The sequence below is a fragment of the Hypomesus transpacificus genome, unplaced genomic scaffold, assembly GCF_021917145.1.
Source record: "Hypomesus transpacificus isolate Combined female unplaced genomic scaffold, fHypTra1 scaffold_266, whole genome shotgun sequence".
Lineage (NCBI taxonomy): Eukaryota > Metazoa > Chordata > Actinopteri > Osmeriformes > Osmeridae > Hypomesus > Hypomesus transpacificus.
This window is the reverse complement of record NW_025813793.1, coordinates 135,386-153,678: the sequence shown is the minus strand read 5'-3', so window position 1 is coordinate 153,678 and position 18,293 is coordinate 135,386. Positions and strand designations below refer to the sequence as shown.

At 49.7% G+C, this 18,293-nt stretch overlaps 4 protein-coding genes across 4 annotated transcripts; 1 reads left to right on the top strand and 3 right to left on the bottom strand.

The window, feature by feature from the left end:
• Positions 1-3,196: 3,196 nt before the first annotated feature.
• celsr1a (cadherin EGF LAG seven-pass G-type receptor 1a) lies at positions 3,197-7,213 on the bottom strand. Its single transcript, XM_047014662.1, has one exon. The coding sequence runs from the start codon at positions 6,860-6,862 to the stop codon at positions 3,293-3,295; it is 3,570 nt and encodes a 1,189-aa protein (XP_046870618.1). The 5' UTR covers positions 6,863-7,213; the 3' UTR covers positions 3,197-3,292.
• Positions 7,214-7,781: 568 nt separating this feature from the next.
• trmu (tRNA 5-methylaminomethyl-2-thiouridylate methyltransferase) lies at positions 7,782-12,951 on the bottom strand. The gene is made up of 11 exons (XM_047014658.1): positions 12,739-12,951; positions 12,421-12,586; positions 12,194-12,300; positions 11,897-12,019; positions 11,472-11,644; positions 10,881-10,934; positions 10,604-10,670; positions 10,260-10,360; positions 9,812-9,956; positions 9,332-9,414; positions 7,782-8,657 (listed from the first exon to the last, which is right to left on the bottom strand). The coding sequence occupies exons 1-11, from the start codon at positions 12,818-12,820 to the stop codon at positions 8,508-8,510; spliced, it is 1,251 nt and encodes a 416-aa protein (XP_046870614.1). The 5' UTR covers positions 12,821-12,951; the 3' UTR covers positions 7,782-8,507.
• Positions 12,952-12,998: 47 nt separating this feature from the next.
• On the top strand, positions 12,999-16,177 carry srr (serine racemase). The gene is made up of 7 exons (XM_047014661.1): positions 12,999-13,069; positions 13,628-13,797; positions 13,980-14,161; positions 14,640-14,770; positions 15,329-15,477; positions 15,634-15,723; positions 15,823-16,177. The coding sequence occupies exons 2-7, from the start codon at positions 13,629-13,631 to the stop codon at positions 16,062-16,064; spliced, it is 963 nt and encodes a 320-aa protein (XP_046870617.1). The 5' UTR covers positions 12,999-13,069; position 13,628; the 3' UTR covers positions 16,065-16,177.
• A 458-nt stretch (positions 16,178-16,635) lies between these two features.
• On the bottom strand, positions 16,636-18,201 carry tprkb (Tp53rk binding protein). The gene is made up of 4 exons (XM_047014659.1): positions 17,961-18,201; positions 17,654-17,776; positions 17,362-17,538; positions 16,636-17,193 (listed from the first exon to the last, which is right to left on the bottom strand). The coding sequence occupies exons 1-4, from the start codon at positions 18,102-18,104 to the stop codon at positions 17,107-17,109; spliced, it is 531 nt and encodes a 176-aa protein (XP_046870615.1). The 5' UTR covers positions 18,105-18,201; the 3' UTR covers positions 16,636-17,106.
• Between the last annotated feature and the right edge of the window lie 92 nt (positions 18,202-18,293).

Below are 18,293 nucleotides of genomic sequence, written 5' to 3'. Positions count from 1 at the left end.
ACACACACTCACAAAGCCCCAGGGTCACAGGGTCACTGCTGCTGTGTTAATGGTTACCTAACATCTGACATCAGGGTGTGCCTCAGTGTGTGTGTGTGTGTGTGTGTGTGTGTGTGTGTGTGTGTGTGTGTGTGTGTGTGTGTGTGTGTGTGTGTGTGTGTGTGTGTGTGTGAAGGAGTCTCAGAGGGCCAGCCGCAGGGTCATGGTTGTCAAGGATACGACAAGAGACAACGATTGTTACTTGTGAGTTTACAGGCTAGAGGTTGGAGACTAGAGGCTGTATGGCAGAGGCTGTATGGTAGAGGCTGTAGGGTAGAGGCTGGGGGCTAGAGATTGGGGGCTAGAGGCTGGCGGGCAGAGCCTGGGAGCTAGAGCCTGGGGGCTAGAGGCTGGGGGCTAGAGGCTGTATGGTAGAGGCTGTAGGGTAGAGGCTGGGGGGTAGATGCTGGGGGCTAGAGGCTGTAGGGTAGAGGCTGGGGGCTAGAGGCTGTATGGTAGAGGCTGTAGGGTAGAGGCTGGGGGCTAGAGGCTGGGGGCTAGAGGCTGTAGGGTAGAGGCTGGGGGCTAAAGGCTGGGTGAGCCTGAACACTCAGACCTGTCTGGTCTGGACTGCAGCAGAACAGCAGCACTGTGATCAGAGACAGTGAAGCTGTTTACCAGAGAGAAGGGGAAAAGGAGAGGTAGAGAGAGGGGGGAGGGGAGGGAGGGGAGGGGAGAGAGAAAGACTGAGAGAGGGAGAGAAACAGAGCATGTGAAAATGAGATTTGGACTTCCAAAACCCTTTACAGGGCCATCTAAACTCCTGGAGACCAACTAGTTACACCACTATGAACATTGGAGGAACGACTTGATTACACTGATGCGGGATAGAACACAATTAGAAACAAATACATAAAGCGAGAGGGGGGGAGAGAGAGGAGGAGACGCTGGTGAAGTTATGCCAACGTTGGGCAGCTTGCCATTTTAAAACCTGATTCTATTTGAAAGAGCAGGCTTCTCAGAAAGAGAAAGAGAGAGAGGAGAGTAGGAGAGAGACAGAGGGAGTGAGGAAGACAAAAGAGAGAGCGAGGGAAGGAAAGAGAGACAGTAATAGAGAGAGAGAGGTAAGAGGAGAGAGGAGAGTAATACTAGAGAGGATAGAGAGAGAGAGAAAGAGAGAGAGAGAGAGGAACAGCTGTCTATAAATGACACCATTCCTCCTCGATGGCCTGTCTGTCTGTCGACCTGATCTCCTGTCATCACTTCCTGCTCCCACCCTGTGCTACTTCCTGTTAGGAGCCAGGTAAAGCTGACGTTTACAATTAGCCTCTGTCTAATCTAATCGTTAACTTTCTAGAACAAAGTCTGGTGCTGTGCGAAAAGGGCATCTTTAACACAAATTCTTCACGCATGACGTGGCCCTCTCCACTACCTCAGCTACCCAGGACTTCTGAAAACTTCGCTTTATCTCTGGGGGCTGGGGGGGTAACTTTAATTCAGCCGCATGTTGTCACGGGCCCAAAAAAATGACAGTCCTTCTTTAGGCCTCCAAAACAGCGGCAGAAACTGCTGTTCGTTTCAGGAACCGCTGACGAGGGGGAAGGCTATTTCTGTGTGTTCGTGAGAGGCTCTCCTTCTCTCTCCACCCCTGGTCTCCCTCTTTCCACCCCTCTCTCTCCACCCCTGCTCTCCCTCTCTCTCCACCCCTGCTCTCCCTCTCTCTACACCCCTGCTCTCCCTCTCTCTCCACCCCTGGTCTCCCTCTCTCTCCACCCCTGGTCTCCCTCTCTCTCCACCCCTGGTCTCCCTCTCTCCCCACCCCTGGTCTCCCTCTCTCCACCCCTCTTTCTCCACCCCTGGTCTCCCTCTCTCCCCACCCCTGGTCTCCCTCTCTCCCCACCCCTGGTCTCCCTCTCTCCACCCCTCTTTCTCCACCCCTGGTCTCCCTCTCTCTCCACCCCTGGTCTCCCTCCCCACCCCTGGTCTCCCTCTCTCTCCACCCCTGGTCTCCCTCTCTCCACCCCTCTCTCTCCACCCCTGGTCTCCCTCTCTCTCCACCCCTTGTCTCCCTCTCTCCACCCCTCTCTCCCCACCCCTGCTCTCCCTCCCCACCCCTGCTCTCCCTCTCTCTACACCCCTGCCCTCCCTCTCTCTCCACTCCTGGTCTCCCTCTCTCCCCACTCCTGCTCTCCCTCCCCACCCTGCTCTCCCTCTCTCTCCACCCCTGGTCTCCCTCTCTCTCCACCCCTGGTCTCCCTCTCTGTCCACCCCTGGTCTCCCTCTCTCTCCACCCCTGGTCTCCCTCCCTCCCCACCCCTGGTCTCCCTCCCCACCCCTGGTCTCCCTCTCTCTCCACCCCTGGTCTCCCTCTCTCTCCACCCCTGGTCTCCCTCTCTCCCCACTCCTGGTCTCCCTCTCTCTCCACCCCTCTCTCTCCACCCCTGGTCTCCCTCTCTCTCCACCCCTGCTCTCCCTCTCACTTCACTGTCCCAGGTGAACGTAAGGCTGAAGAACACGGGCCACATTAAAATGACGGAGTGCTTCACTTCAAAGGATTTTTCCCCCCTTCTTTTCTCTCGTGAGCTAAGCCTCTAACATGCCTCCTCCCTGCTGATACATTCACGACGGGCGCAAAACCACATTTCATAAACTTTCCACTTTCATAAGGGCCTTGGTTAGGACCAGAAAGAGCTGCTGTCGCTAAAGTGGCACCTTTCGTTCACCTCAACCACAGAAATGCATTTATCACACAAACAGAAAAGTTGGAGAACCGGATAAAGCTACACCCCGGAGCAAATACTCGTAAAGAGACAGAGAGAACTAAAATTGACACACACTCACCCTCACACACACACACAGACACAGAATTAAAACTGAAACACACTCACCCTCACACACACACACACACACACACACAGAGAACTAAAACTGAAACACACTCAGCCTCACACACATACACAGCAAGAGAGAGTCCCGTCACACACTCAAACTCACACACATACACAGCAAGAGAGAGTCCTGTCACACACTCAAACTCACACACATACACAGCAAGAGAGAGTCCTGTCACACACTCAAACTCACACACATACACAGCAAGAGAGAGTCCTGTCACACACTCAAACTCACACACATACACAGCAAGAGAGAGTCCTGTCACACACTCAAACTCACACACATACACAAGGAGGGTGTGAGACGGGAGATGAGAGGGGGAACAAGAGGGAGGGTCTGATTGAGAAGGGTCAAGTTTGATAGGTTGATTAGGTTGGGTTGAGTTGGATAGAGTTAAGTGTGGCTGGTTAGGTGAGGGTTAGGTGAGGGTTAGGTGAGGGTTAGGTGAGGTTGGGCTGGTCTTACCTGTGACAGACACCACCATGGGAGCCTCCAAGGGCCTGTTGTTGTCCAGGTCTTTGCTGAGTCTCAGGTCTCCCGTCTCCGGGTTCAGCAGGAGCAGGCTGAGCTCGTTCCCAGACAGGAAGCTGTACTGCAGCTTGTCGGACACGTCAGGGTCGCGGGCCGGCACCCTGCCGATCACCCCTGAGGGGAAGCTGTTGGACTTGTTGGTGACGTAGTTGTTGAAGATGATCTCAAAGTCCTTCAGCACGGGGGCGTTGTCGTTCACGTCCACCAGCCGGATGTGGACCGTGGCCCGGCTGACCAGCGGAGCCGACGTGGCCTGCACGACGATAACGTACTCCGTCCTGCTCTCGTAGTCGAGGTCGGTGAGAGCCGTCAGGTCCCCATTGAAGATGTCCAGCTGGAAGACCTCAGGGACGTTCCCCTCCACGATCTGGTACATGATCTGGGCGTTGGTGCCCTCGTCTGGGTCGCTGGCACTGACCCGGGCCACCACGGAGCCCACGGGGCTGTTCTCCTCCACGTACACAAACAGCTCGTCCTTCTCAAACACCGGAGCGTTGTCATTGATGTCCAGCACCGACACCTGGACCTCAACCGCTGCCGTCAGCTGAGGTAACCCGCGGTCCACCGCATACGCCTTGAGGCTGTAGACCGGTACGTTCTCCCGGTCCAGTTTCCGGGCGGTCCGGATGATTCCGGAGTACTGTTCCACGAAGAAGTCCCCGTCTCCGTCCTCCCCTCCCTGGAAGGTGTAGCTAAGCCGGCCGTTGGAGCCGGCGTCTCTGTCGGAGGCGGAGATCTGCAGGACGCTGGTGTAGACGGGCGCGTCCTCGAACACGGTCCCCTGGTACACGTCTCGCATGAACTGGGGCGCATTGTCGTTGGCATCCAGCACGATGATCTCCACATACGTCGTGTCCGACTTCTGAGGGATGCCGTTGTCCCTGGCGACGATGGCGAGCGTGTACGACGCCTGATCCTCGTAGTCGATCTCCGTCTGGGTGGTGATGGTGCCCGAGTCCTGGTCGATCTTGAACTGGGGGACGTTGTCCTCCATCACGTAGGTGATCCTGGCATTCTCGCCCGTGTCCTCGTCCGTGGCGCTGATGACGACCACGGTGGAGCCGATTGGACGGTCCTCGCTGATGGTCACTTGGTAGTTGGCGCTCTGGAACACTGGCCGGTGCGTGTTGGCGTCCGTGACATTGATGAAGACCTGCGCGGTGTCTGAGCGCGTGCCGTCGGACGCGGTGACTGTCAGGACGTACTGCCGCTCCTGCTTGTAGTCGAGGGGCAGTGCCAGAGTGACCAGTCCCCCCCCGCTCTGGCTAGTGATGGCAAAGCGGTTCCGCGTGTTGCCGCTGGAGATCTGATACGTCACCACGCTGTTCACGTCCCGGTCCACCGCGGTCAGCGTGGCGACGCTGGTGCCCACTACGGCGTCCTCGTTGATCTTCAGGGCGTACACCTTCTCCGTGAACGTGGGGACGTTGTCGTTGACGTCCAGCACCGTGATGCTCACGCTCGCTGACGATGACATCACCGGCACGCCGTGGTCGCTCGCTTCCACGCCGAAGGAGTAGAACTCGGTGGTCTCCCGGTCCAGCTCCTCGCTCACGGTGATCCACCCGGTGCTGTTGTTGACGGTGAACGGGAAACTGGGGCCGGTGTCCGTCAGCCGGTAGTGCAGGCGGGCGTTGTCGCCCGAGTCGGCGTCGATGGCTTGGATGTGGATCACCGAGTATCCGACGGCAACGTTCTCCAGGACGGAGGCTTGGAAGGGCGTGCTGACGAACATGGGCGCGTTGTCGTTCACATCCACCACCTGCACCACCACCATCCCGGTCCCGTTAATCAACGGTGGCCGTCCTCCGTCCTGCGCCTTGATCCGCAGGTTATACTCCCTGATCATCTCGTAATCCAGGGGGTTGATGACGTCGATGACGCCCGTGGGGGAGTGGATGTAGAACTGGCCTTTCACGTTCCCGCTGATGATGCTGTAGTGGACCTTGGCGTTGTTCCCCTCGTCTTTGTCGCTGGCCTCCACCTGCGTCACCTTGGTGTTGACGGCCACGTTCTCCGGCACCTGGACCACGTAGCGCTTCTCGCTGAACTGCGGGTAGTTGTCGTTCTCGTCTTCGATGGAAATGTTGACGGTGGCGGTGGCGCTCCGGGGGCCGGGGTCTTTCCCCTGGTCGTTAGCCTCCACGATCAGCTGGTACTGGGACATCGTTTCTCGGTCTGGCCGCTCTCGGATCCTCACCAGACCGTTCCGCTGGTCGATTTCGAAAACGGTGTTCACCCCATCGCCGTTGACGATCTTGTAGATCATGTTGGCGTTGGAGGGCGCGTCTCCGTCCGTTGCTCTTATGGTCATGACTTCAAAGCCCACTTCCACGTTTTCCCGTATGCTAACGCGATATTCGGTTTGCTCAAACACAGGCCCGTGATCGTTTGTGTCGCTCACCGTGACGGTGAGGTAAGTCGTGGCTGAGCGCCTGGGGGAACCGTTGTCTGTCACCGTTACTTTAAAAACGTGGGTGTCTTTGATCTCTCTATCTAATGGCTGGAAGGTGGTAACACTTCCCGTCTGGGGGTCTATGAGGAAAAAGTCGTTGGATCGGCTGTCGAATAATGCCTCCATACCGTACTCGAGCCTTCCCTCCTCCCCGTCGTCCGGGTCTGTGGCCTTCAGAGTGATAACCCGAGTTCCCGCTGCCTCGTTCTCCGGGACCGACACCTGATAGTTGGGCATCTGGAACTGAGGGGATGCGTTGGCGTTCCTGCGTCTTCTGCGGTTCCATTTGTCAGGCATTCTCTGAACGGCATCTGATAAAGATCCACGTTTCTCCGATGTCACGATCTGCACTCTCACGCGCACGGAGACGCGGTCACCGCGCAAAGCACAACGCAGAGACGGCGCGGTCCGTTCCCCATGTTCCAAACAAAAGTCATGACCCAAAAACAAATTCCCTTGAGCAAAAACCGCTTTTAAGTATTTTCCTGAACATTCAGAGGCAGTAAATATAACGTTTCGCGTAAAGGCCGGCAACAATTTAGATACATTCAACAGCAAACTACCTGCAGGAAGACAGGAAGTATTATCTAGTTCTGTTAGATAATGGATGTCAATGTCTGGCTCACCTAATATGTTCTTTCGTCTGTATTTGATGAAACAATCCTGTCCGTGCACAAACACATTGAAACGTGTCAACATGAAGTTTCCAGGTGATACAGATCCAACACGGAGGTATACGGGCACCGGGTTCCTTGGTGCACGCGCACAGTCCACATTTTGGGATAAACGTATCACTCCCTCTTGCCATTCCACTTGTAAAAAGTTCTGAATGTATTTAGGAGTTAAAGTCCTGTCTACTATGTACGTCCAACCGGGCCCAAGCGAAAAATTGGCCACAACGGTCTGCGGTTGTAACGTATCCGAAAGGTGCAATTCGAAACATCCCGTCAGCGGCACGTTGAATAGAATACCAACCCAGATCCAACACACGGACGATTCCATGGTTCAAAACTTCTCAATTCCATTCAAATTAATCCAACACACCTCTGCAAAAAATCATTAGCTTTCCTTCTCCCAACTCCTGGTCTCTCTTTAGTCCACCATTGCGAAGTTTTAATGAGGTAAAAAACAGTGTATATCCATAGTATCCGAGGAGCGCAGCTGCATTATCCAACGGCAAGTTTTAAATGACTACAAAATGGCTCCGCGTCTCGCCTCCTCTGAGACTGCTTACCATAAGCCCGCTGAGCGGCCGCGGCGGGGAATCTCTCGCGGGGGGCTTTCTCATGGAGATTGAGAAGTGTCGGTAGAAGACGGTAGCAGTCACGGTGTATTGTCATTACAATGTAATATGCGTTTGCGCGTCGGCATTCCCTATTGAGTCTATCATGTCACAGAAGTTTGTCTTTCACTGAAACTTGCTCCTTCTGTGTTTGAAAGTTTTGTTTTTAAGGTTCTGTGAGGTTTTACGTTTTTTATATTTTTTCCATTTATTCCTGTGTTGAGGTTGATAAATTCAGATACATTTTTGTGTTTTTTGTTGTTGTCCTTTTTACATTATTATGAGTTGTAAGACAATCATTGTATCTCGTTTGTTTTCATTGCAGTTGTCCCTTCTATTAGAAACAAAAACGTTCCATATCAAATTTAAGACAACATAAGAGTTTGCTTCATCATATTGAACAAACTACGTGTTAGCTGAATGGGAAAAAAGTGTGTGAGATTGATTTGACCATGAATGCGTCGATTCGAACTAATGACCCGGGAGAAACGGAATCAGACACAGGCGGTCATCCACGCGCAAGCATGGGTAAGGTGGCGCGTGAACTTAGCATAAATTGAACTAGAACGCCCTCTTGTGGCGGGAACCGCTTGCGGAGATGCATTAGGCCTTTGAGCCTGAAAAAATACAACGTTTACGTAAATCATTAAAACTGTGTAATGTTTATCCAATTGTGCTTAATTTACATTTTTTAAGTATTGAACATTATGTACATAATGCATATTTTCGTTCAAAATAACGCACGTCTCCATCCAAAACCATCAGTAAAACCAAACCCAAAAGGCACTGTTGTTTCCATAGTTCTTGTGAATAATTTTTCTTTTCAAAATCTTATGTCACAAAATTCAAAAATCAACACATACATGATGTATAAACAGAAGAGCTCAATTTCAAATTATAAAGGTATTTTACAAATATCTGGATTTAGAAAACAGGATTTTAACTTGATACCCCAGTTACCAGATATAAACACAGAGGGAAAGTCACTTAATACCACAGAGGAAGATATGTACGTGTTAGCACCAGAGAATAAAACTGCAAACCTCTTCCTGAATTCACATCTAGATAATAATACAGAATATAATATCATAACTCTATAAAATCATCATATCAAAATAACTCCTAATCCATTGTATCATAACTAGTAACGATATATCATCATTCCTATGAGTTTAATATTGTTTTTTGTCTCTGGTTGACAGCAGGTTCAGATTCAGGCATGCCTCTCCCTCTCCCTCTCTCTCTCTCTCTCCTGGCCCTCTACAGTACGCTTCTGAAGGAAGTCATCCTCTCTCTCCCCTAAGGAACAGTAGAAGCCCTGAGTGAGGACGAGGGAGGGGAGGTGCTAGCTGGAGGGGGTCTGGTTCAGCTGGCTGGTTCTGGGCTGTGGTGCTCCTTGTCAGAGTACACCTCCCTGGCCCGGTCCCTCCCCAGCTGCAGAGTGTGTTCACTGGGTCCCAGACGCACGATCTTCCCACTGCCCAGACACTCGTCCCCGCGGTACAGCACCGCAAACTGGGGGGGGTAAAACACACACCAGCTGAGTTAGCGGAAGCAAAGGTTTCTACTGGGATGTGAACACAAACACAAGACTGACATGACCGTTGATGACCTCACTCTCTTCTGGAGCCTGCCCAAAGTTAGTCAATTGTGCCTGTACACACACACACACACACAATCATTCTCTCACTTAAAACACACACACACGGCATGGTTCTGGCTGCGTTCCCAGAGGGTCTGATAAACGAGGCTGTATTGTTTCTGGGAGCAGGGGGTTATGGGATAGCGCAGCCAGAAAGAGAGTTAATCCGAGCATGGACGAGGCCCTTTGTCTGGTGACTGAGCCTATTGCAAACCTGACAGAGACGCGACACACACACACACACACACCAATCAAAAACACACACACACACACACACACACACTCTCTCTCTAGCACATACACACACGAAACACCAGTAATGTAGCTAGCACAGTAGGACAAACAGTTCAACTTGAAACAGATTAGCAGAGCTACAACATCCACACACACACACACCATAACCAATACCCGGTTCAGTTCGACCGTCAGAAAGTGTTCCTCCTTCTATTTTAGATCCAAACTTTCTTGTTTTCTGTTTTGAGTTTGTACACTTCTACACAGGGGCGTTACCTGAGCGTTTCCATGGTGATGGGGGCGTGGCACGTACCTGTCCTGGCGTCAGGGCTCTCATTGGCTGAGTCAGCATGATCCAGACTGAGCCGTCCATGTTGAGGGTGACAGTACAGGGCACTGAGGACACACAGGATCCACCAATCACACGCCAGCTCAGCACCACCACGGAAACACGGTATCTACACACGCTGTTACTATCATTACAACTGTGGTTATGACTGATTATGACTGTTAATATAACACATCATGACAGTCATTATGACAATCTATACATGCAAACATAACATCATAACAGTATAATAACTAAGCATTTCCAGCTGGTTATAAGCAGACAGTAAGAGAGACTCAGCAGAGAGACACTAAGCAGCTCTAGCTGGTTATGAGCAGCTCTGGCTGGTTATAAGCAGACAGTAAGAGAGACTCAGCAGAGAGACACTAAGCAGCTCTAGCTGGTTATAAGCAGTTCTGGCTGGTTATAAGCAGACAGTAAGAGAGCCTCAGCAGAGAGACGTACTCAGGGGCATCTGGTGCAGGAAGCGGAAGTGACACTCCATCATCTGTGTCCGGACCAGCTCCTGGGGTGGGTCCACCGTGATCCAATGGAATCGGTCGGTCCGTAGCGTGTCCCGGAACAGAGCCGGGTGATTGGTGGTTGGACCCTGGCACGTCGCAGAGAGGTCAGACGCGATTGGACGATGCGTTACAAGATACACAAAAGGATATGACACAATAGGACAGGATTAAGACACTGCTGTTCTCGTCAAAATGTTATTCTGTTCAAAGTTTTATTTTACTGTAATCTACTGTGTACTTACGACTACATGCAACTTTATTCTCATTTGACTATTACAACTGTCCACTGTTCTCAATTTACTTCACCTCATTCCATTGACATCTACTCTGCTATCTCTCTCTACTGTTCATCCTCTCCTCTCCTGTCTCTCTACTGCCTCTCTACTCACCACAAACACCTCTCCAGTAGTGATGTCCTTGTCCACCACAAACCAGGGGTCTCTCTGCCCTCCTATCCTGGCTCTCTGCCCCAGGGTCAGAGTGAACCATCCTGGGGAGGAGGAGATGGAGGAGAGGGAGGAGGAGAGGGAGAGGGAGAGGGAGGAGAGAGAGGAGGAGAGGGAGGGGGAGAGGGAGGAGAGAGAGGAGGAGAGGGAGGGGGAGAGGGAGGAGAGAGAGGAGGAGAGGGAGGATGAGATGGAGGAGGAGAGTATTTTATGACATTCAACACAGGAAGTTAAGATGTTCTACTCAAGAAGTTGTGTTGTTCTAGAATGTTCTCTCTGATCTCTACCTTTATGTTCTCCCATGATCTTCCCATCCACGATGGAGACAAAGTTCCCTGGCTTGGGTTCCAGATACTGATGTTAGAAACACAGTTACACACTTTACAGACGTTGTTATTGGTATTGAAAGGTGTATCATTTTCCGCTCCAATGATCTTATAGTATAGGATAGCACATTTGAGTATAGAACTGTATAGTTTAGTACAGTACATTATGATATAGTATAGTACAGTATTAGCAGGCTATACTAGTCACGTAGGAAGTATTCGAGTGATGAATCTTTACCTCCAAAATGAAGTCCTCAAAGTTCCTCTCTCCGATGAAACAGATTCCCATACTCTGGAAACAGACACACTCTCAGCTCCTCATCCTTCCACCCACACAATACTCAATACACTTCAGTTTACATTCAGAATTGACTTCATACAGTTTTTAGTTAACTGCTCTTGTGTTCTGTCTTGTGCATGATGGGAAAATTTAAAATAAACCTATCACTAACTCATTTAGCTACATTGTGGGCACAGCAAATTTGAGGCTTTCCACAAACCAACATCTCAACTACAGTAACTGTCGTTTTTAGTTTTGACTACATCATATCCAGCATGATAGCTGAGCGGTTAGGAAGTCGGGCTAATAATCAGAAGGTTGCCGGTTCAATTCCTGGCGGTGCGAAATGACTGTGTCCTTGGGCAAGAAACTTCACACTACTTGCCTCGGGGGAATGTCCCTGTACTTACTGTAAGTCGCTCTGGATAAGAGCGTCTGCTAAATGACTAAATGTAAATGTAAGCATGACGAGATCATGGCTCAGCGTCGCCCCCCTTTGGCAGGATGAATGACTAGCAGGAGCTCCAGGAGCATCTCCAGCTTTCTCACCTCCTTCTTCCTCAGAACGTGCTGGAAGCCCGCCTCGGCCGCCATCTTCTTCACGTAGTCCTTGGTGAGCCCAGCCAGCGGGAACACGGTACGCCGCAAAGCATCCTGGGAGATCTGGCAGAGGAAGAAGGTCTGGTCCTTCACAAGGTCCGCCCCCTGGTGCAGCTTCACCGCTGCCGTGGAAACGGGAGCGGGCATGAGAGGAAAAACACAGGTGTGTTAATCAAGGCTAGTGTCTGCTGAATGAGGGCATTAGAACAGTGTTCTCAACCCTGCCCACACCTGATTCAAATAGAAGGGTCGTTATCTAGCTCTGGAGAAGCCTGGTAACGAACATGCATTTGAATCAGGTGTGTTGGAGCAGGGAAACATTTAAAACAAGCAGGACAGAACAGAGAACAGGAAATGACACGCTCTGGTCTTACGTCGTCTGATCTCAAAGCGATCTCTGAAGAGCGTTGTGAGCGGGGCCGTGGGTTTCTGCTGGAACACCTCGTCATCTTCCTGCGACGTTCTGGCATAGTGACCCGTCGCCATGGCGTCAGCGCCTAGATACGAAAACAAACTTCTTAGGCCGGTGTTGTAAATAAAAAATCATTTTCAACTTTTCTAACTTGGATTGCCTTCATAAGAATATTTATGGTTAAAAAGGATGTTACTGACGTCGATCTGGGGTGAATGCTGGGTTTAGTGTGTCTGTGTGTGTCATCACAATTACAAACCCAAAGAGTTGATGGCATACTGGAAGAAGTGGTTGAACTTAATATGCTTGTTACAGAGTATGTCTGGATTAGGGGTCCGCCCTCTTTCATATTCCTTCAAGAGCTTGCTGAAAAGGAGAAGGCGAAAGGTATTCAGACCTGAAAGAAAAAAACGGTATGGTAGGCCTACTAGAGCTATAGAAAAACGATAAGATTAAGCAGGTCCGCGCGGCACTGTCACTTGTTACCTGAACACTTCATGCCAGTACTCCTTGACATAGGAGACCTGGTGAAAGGGAATATCCAGGGCCTGGCACACCTTGTACGCGTCCTCGCAGTCTTTCTCCGAGTTACACACCCCCTTCTCATCTAAAGAGTCCCAATTCTTCATGAACACGCCCGTGACATTGTAACCTTCGAATGACAACACTCATTACTTAACAATATTATCTGACAACCGACAAAGCCAGAGTTTTTTTTTTAAGGACACGGTGTCATGTTATACAACGGAATGATGTGTACTATTTTAAACGAGTTAAGTTAGCTAACGGTGTGGACTTTCCTACCTTTTCGCTTCAGTACAAGCGCCGTGACAGAACTGTCAACTCCGCCCGACATCGCGCACACGATATGTCTCAAAACACCCATGTTGTTGGAAGTTTTTTGTTACCAAGATAAGAACATTAACGGGTGATTTTCCAACATGTTAGATAACAACGATTCACTTTTAGAGATACAAGCAGCCATATTAACACTGGTCCATTCCAATATAATGCTCGACTGGAAACAAGTTACAATGGGTTACATACTACCGGCATTCCGTCGTCTCTCAGTCACGGTAACACTGTAATAAACACAGCGGTGTTGACTTCTGCACAAATAAGCAACAAAAGCAAGGTAAGTAGATGTAATCCATTACGAAATGCATAATATTTTGCGTAAAACGTATTTTAATACGGTTAAATTATTATTCACAATCCAGACAAGAAGCTATTTTACAACTTGTAAAGAGGTTTGCGGTTTAAAGATTTGTAATGTTTATCAACGTGGCCAGAACTGTTACCTTTTTCTGAGGGTTTGGCTTGACCACGGTATGCCATCACATTACGTTGTTATTCAGTTAAACATACGTAATTAACTTATGTAACATTACATCGAGTATGGTAACTTTAAAGGTTCATTTTCAATGCACTTTATTTAATAATTTATGGAATGTTGTTAAAGGGACAGACTGTGAGGCATTGCCGAAAAGGTTTGGCACATCAGATCACTTCAGCCCTCCCTATCTTTTCTCTCTCTATTTCTTCCCTCTCTCTCTGTCCTCCCTCTCCTTCTTTCACTGTTTCCCTCCCTCCCTTTCCTCCCTTCCTCTCCTCTCCTCTCCTCTCCTCTCCTCTCCTCTCCTCTCCTCTCCTCTCCTCTCCTCTCCTCTCCTCCCTCCCTCCCTCCCAGCAGCATGTCTGTGGAGGAAGTCACCCTGCAGCTGCTGCAGGAGGCCAGGGAGAGGGTGATGTCCAGTCCCCTGGGAGTCCTCCACACTCCCATGATCCCCTGGGCCCAGACCTCCCTGCCCCTCCCCACCCCCTGCCATGCACACATCAAGCTGGAGAACCTGCAGAGAACAGGTCAGATCTAATACCCATTTACATTTCACATTTATTCATTTAGCAGACGCTTTTGTCCAAAGCGACTTCCAAGTCGGAAGTTGGACTTCCGACTTCCAACTACCCAGAGGGCTTCACGGATTAAACGAAGTTAACAGCTTTGACTTTTGACAAGTTGGATAAAAAACGATCTTCATTCACAGGCTCTTTCAAGATCAGAGGGGTAGCCAATCAGTTTGCGAGGAGACCACCGGGTGGCAAATTTGTCACCATGTCAGCTGGGAATTATGGGAAGTCGTTTGCATACGCCTCCAAACACTACGGGAGTCAGGGGAAGGTAGTGATGCCAGACTCCGCCCCTCTCTCCAGATCCACCCTCATACAGGTGACATACGTTGACACTGTATCTCTATGTTTAGCTTGTGTTCTGCTCCTCTCTCCTACCAACCGTCTCTGGAGGAGGGGATCCCTCTCTGAATTGCTCCTCTCAAGGTTTCTTCAATTTTTTCTCCCGTTGGGAGTTTTTCAGGGAGTTTTTCCTTGTCTTCCTTGAGGGTTTAGGTTGGTTGAGGGGCAGTTCTATGGGCGCATGTGAAGCCCTCTGTGACATGCTTGCGTGTATAAAGGGTTATACAAATACATTTGATTTGATACAGGTCAGACTCCGCCCCTCTCTCCAGATCCACCCTCATACAGGTCAGAGTCCGCCTCTCTCTCAAGACTCCGCCCCTCTCTCCAGACTTCGCCCCTCTCTCTAGACTCCGCCCCTCTCTCCAGATCCACCCTCATACAGGTCAGGATGAGGATCCATGTAGACACAAAAACAGCAACATAACCACAGTAACCCTCCCTGTTTCCTGCAGAGTTTGGGCGTGGCGGTGGAGCGCGTGCCTACTTCCTGTCTCTTGGGCGCAGTGAGACGCTGTGTCCAGGAAGATAACTTTTCCTTCCTGCACTCCTATGATGACCTGGACCTGGTTGCTGGACATGCCAGGTAGCCCTCTACTCTGACTGCCGTGTGTTGCTCACTGAAGTTTAAGGGAAAAAAGTTTAGAAAGCTATAAAAAAAAGAGGTTTAGAATAATACTTTTCTAAAAGTTCAAAAATAAATGTTATTAAAAAGTTTCCGAAACACTGGAAACGTTTGGTGTCGTGTTGCGTGAATTACATATAAAAAATATAAGAATATTTGCCAAAAAACAGCTAATATTTTCTGAAAAATGTATATTCTGGAAAAGACAAAGGGATTTAGCGATGTCAACATGACTGCGAATAGAGACATTCCTGATCATCCATGGCCATATATGAGGGAGAAGTTCAAAATTCTCATAAAGGATTCCTGGCAAATGTGCTGCGTATCTATAGTGTCTTTTTGTATTAGTGTCTTAATACGAGGTAGTAATGGCTGCTTTTAACTTAAGTATATGTCAGAGGCCATACTTCATTACTTTCAACTTGAGTGAGAAAGTGTAGTCAGTCTTTGTAAACATGAGAGTATCTGTACTTCTACTTGAGTGAAGGATGTGTGTACTGTACCATCTCTGGTGTGTATTCTGGGTCTGGAGGTCCTGGAGCAGCTGGAGGCCCCTGAGGTGGTGGTGGTGTGCTGTGGGGGCGGGGGCCTGCTGGCGGGCGTGGCCGCAGCACTCAGGCTGTCTGGCTGCAGCTCCACCAGGGTCTACGGAGTCGAGCCTGAGGGAGGTAGGACTGCCCTCACTGGTCTCTACTGGTACTGCACTCTACTGGTCTATAGTCACTCTATACTGGTCTTTACTGGTGCTGCACTCTACTGGTCTATAGTCACTCTATACTGGTCTTTACTGGTCTAGTACAGTATATTTGTGTGTGTGTGTCTAGCGTGCACCATGTACAGAAGCTTCATTCAGAACAAGCCAGTAGGGATGGACGCAAGGAGCATCGCTTCAGGACTAGCTCCACCCTCCGCAGGTGCGTCTTCCGACAAGACACCTCGAATCAAGTTCACCCAATACGCTTGCACATGAATGGATCAGGTGTATTTGTTTAGAGTGTACCTGCGGCCCTCAGGTACCCTCCCCTACGAGCTGTGCCGGCGCTACGTGGAGGAGGTCGTCCTGGTGACCGACGAGGAGATCAAGGCCGCCGTCTCCACCTTGTACGGGGCGGGGCTGGTGGTGGAGCCGTCCGGCTCTGCTGCTTTCGCCGCCGTCGTCAACAACAGGATCCCGGACGTGGAGGGGAGGAGGGTGGTGGTCATCCTCAGCGGGGGGAACATCGGCATGGAGGAGCTCGCCAGCTTCCCAGGATGAGTCACCTTGACGACAGTGACACCGATCAGTTCCGTACGATGTAGTACATTTACATTTAATCATTTAGCAGACGCTCTCATCCAGAGCGACTTACAGTAAGTACAGGGACATTCCCCCCGAGGCAAGTAGGGTGAAGTGCCTTGCCCAAGGACACAACATCATGTGGCACGGCGGGGAATCGATCCGGCAACCTTCTGATTACTAGCCCGACTCCCTCACCACTCAGCCATCTCGACTCCCACACTAGTATTAGATGGTGAGAGAGTTGCGGTTAATTCTGCTCTCTGTCGGCTCCCATGGTGCTTGATTCAGCATCTTTCCATCAGTGGGTGACACTAATCAAGGGTCTCTGTCCAACAGGAGTTTATGACAGTGAAGGTGCAGGCATGAATGACTCTTCTCCAATTAACTAAAATCAATTAAGTGAAATGTAAAGTTTTTATATAATTCTCATTTAACATTAATAAAACTTGATATTGCATGCTCTCCATATGCTCTTGATTAGCTGTTATCCTGTTTTCTTGTGGGAAAATCACATCACCAATGAAGCCAAATACACGTCACACCTATGAACAAGGTAAAAAATAAAAATTCTGTTTATTTTAGACACATTTGGAAACAAGATTTTTGATGGAGACCAGCCTTTTAAAGTCTGCAAGAAGTAGAAGTGAACCAGACCAAGTCCAAATGATCATATATACACAATGTGGTATGCTGGACATGTTAATGGTTGCTACAGAGAGATACCGTCCTGTAGGTTTACCCTCCAACCATGCTCCTGGAGAGATACCTTCCCAGGGGGTAGGTCTCCAGGAGCAGGGGGGTAGGTCTCCAGGAGCAGGGGGGTAGATCTCCAGGAGCAGGGGGGTAGATCTCCAGGAGCAGGGGGGGTAGGTCTCCAGGAGCAGGGGGGTAGGTCTCCAGGAGCAGGGGGGTAGGTCTCCAGGAGCAGGGGGGTAGGTCTCCAGGAGCAGGGGGGTAGGTCTCCAGGAGCAGGGGGGTAGATCTCCAGGAGCAGGGGGGGGGCAGCCTGGCTGTGGGGTCAGTTCTGCATAACATCTTTAGTTGCCATCCTGCAGACAACGGCATCCAGTAGACTACCACACTCCTGGGGGGGGACTTTGTAGAGCTGGAGGGAGGGGGCGAGAAGAGAGGAACAGGGGGAGGGAAAGAGGAAAGAAGAGGGATAGGTAAAAGGTAGAACCATAATTTGTCTCTGAATTGATCATTCCATTTTATACTTCATTGATCAAACACAGAAACGTCTGTCCAACTAGCTACCCACTGACATACCAACCTTCTTAATGTTGGCCGAGTCTGTCAGAGAGGAGACGTGCTCCACGGGCATCTGCTGCCCTGCTACCATGGCAACCACGTCAGCCAGCAGCTGTGCGTCCTCCCCCTCGTGCACCAGCACCACGAGAACGCACTCGTCTCTGTCCGAGACACCGAACCTTTTAAACGCCTCGGAGATCTACAGAGAAATGAGACAGAACGAAACGCCTGCAGCAGTTACACAAAACAATACAAGAATGACACTTGGTGTGTCTACGCAATATGTACTATATAGATGTACACTACACACTTACACTATTAGTAGGTAGAAGATTGAAAATGATTTCTGAATACAAGCTCTTGGTCTTCATCTTTCCGATCTTGTGCAAGTGAACAGCCTTGTTCGTAGCTATAAGCACTTGAAACGGATCCACAATCTAAGCATAGAGGCATTTAGGTTAACTACATCAACATACATTAAGTTATTATCACATGCTTAAACCACAAAAATAGCAACATTAACTTCAAAGTTAATTTAACTTAAAAATAGGACTATTGTATTATTTATTCGTAAGCTTGCTAGGTGACCTAGCTTGTTAGCTAGCTACCTGTAAAACTTACCATAGTTGGGTTTATCAAGGCACCCTTGATTAGTCCGTCAACAGCATTTTTTCTCAAATCTACGGCGTTTTTGACATCTTTAAAAAGTAACTGAGTCACGGTGAACTCTGGAAAGAGCTCAAGTTGTTGAGATAAATGCATCATTCAAAAGAAAACTAAAACGACTAGGAGAAATTACGGTGAACGTCTGACAAACATTTCGTTACACTTCCAGCAAGAAGATAGGGGGACCAGTAACAGTGTTACACAGCTCGTCATTGGAAATGTTCCGCTTTTGAATTATTGGTCAACGAGAAATATTTACTCTAATACTGAGCATTCATAGTCAGAATA

Coding starts and splice junctions, on each gene's coding strand:
- trmu (XM_047014658.1), bottom strand. CDS start 12,820: ATGGGTGTTTTGAGACATATCGTGTGCGCGATGTCGGGCGGAGTTGAC. Junction 12,301..12,420: donor TACTGGCATGAAGTGTTCAG/GTAACAAGTGAC, acceptor TCTCCTTTTCAG/CAAGCTCTTGAAGGAATATG. Junction 11,645..11,896: donor TCGCTTTGAGATCAGACGAC/GTAAGACCAGAG, acceptor TTTCCACGGCAG/CGGTGAAGCTGCACCAGGGG.
- srr (XM_047014661.1), top strand. CDS start 13,629: ATGTCTGTGGAGGAAGTCACCCTGCAGCTGCTGCAGGAGGCCAGGGAG. Junction 14,162..14,639: donor CCAGATCCACCCTCATACAG/GTGACATACGTT, acceptor TGTTTCCTGCAG/AGTTTGGGCGTGGCGGTGGA. Junction 15,724..15,822: donor ACTAGCTCCACCCTCCGCAG/GTGCGTCTTCCG, acceptor TGCGGCCCTCAG/GTACCCTCCCCTACGAGCTG.
- tprkb (XM_047014659.1), bottom strand. CDS start 18,104: ATGATGCATTTATCTCAACAACTTGAGCTCTTTCCAGAGTTCACCGTG. Junction 17,539..17,653: donor ATCTTCTACCTACTAATAGT/GTAAGTGTGTAG, acceptor ATTTCTCTGTAG/ATCTCCGAGGCGTTTAAAAG. Junction 17,194..17,361: donor ACTCGGCCAACATTAAGAAG/GTTGGTATGTCA, acceptor CCCTCCCTCCAG/CTCTACAAAGTCCCCCCCCA.
- celsr1a (XM_047014662.1), bottom strand. CDS start 6,862: ATGGAATCGTCCGTGTGTTGGATCTGGGTTGGTATTCTATTCAACGTG.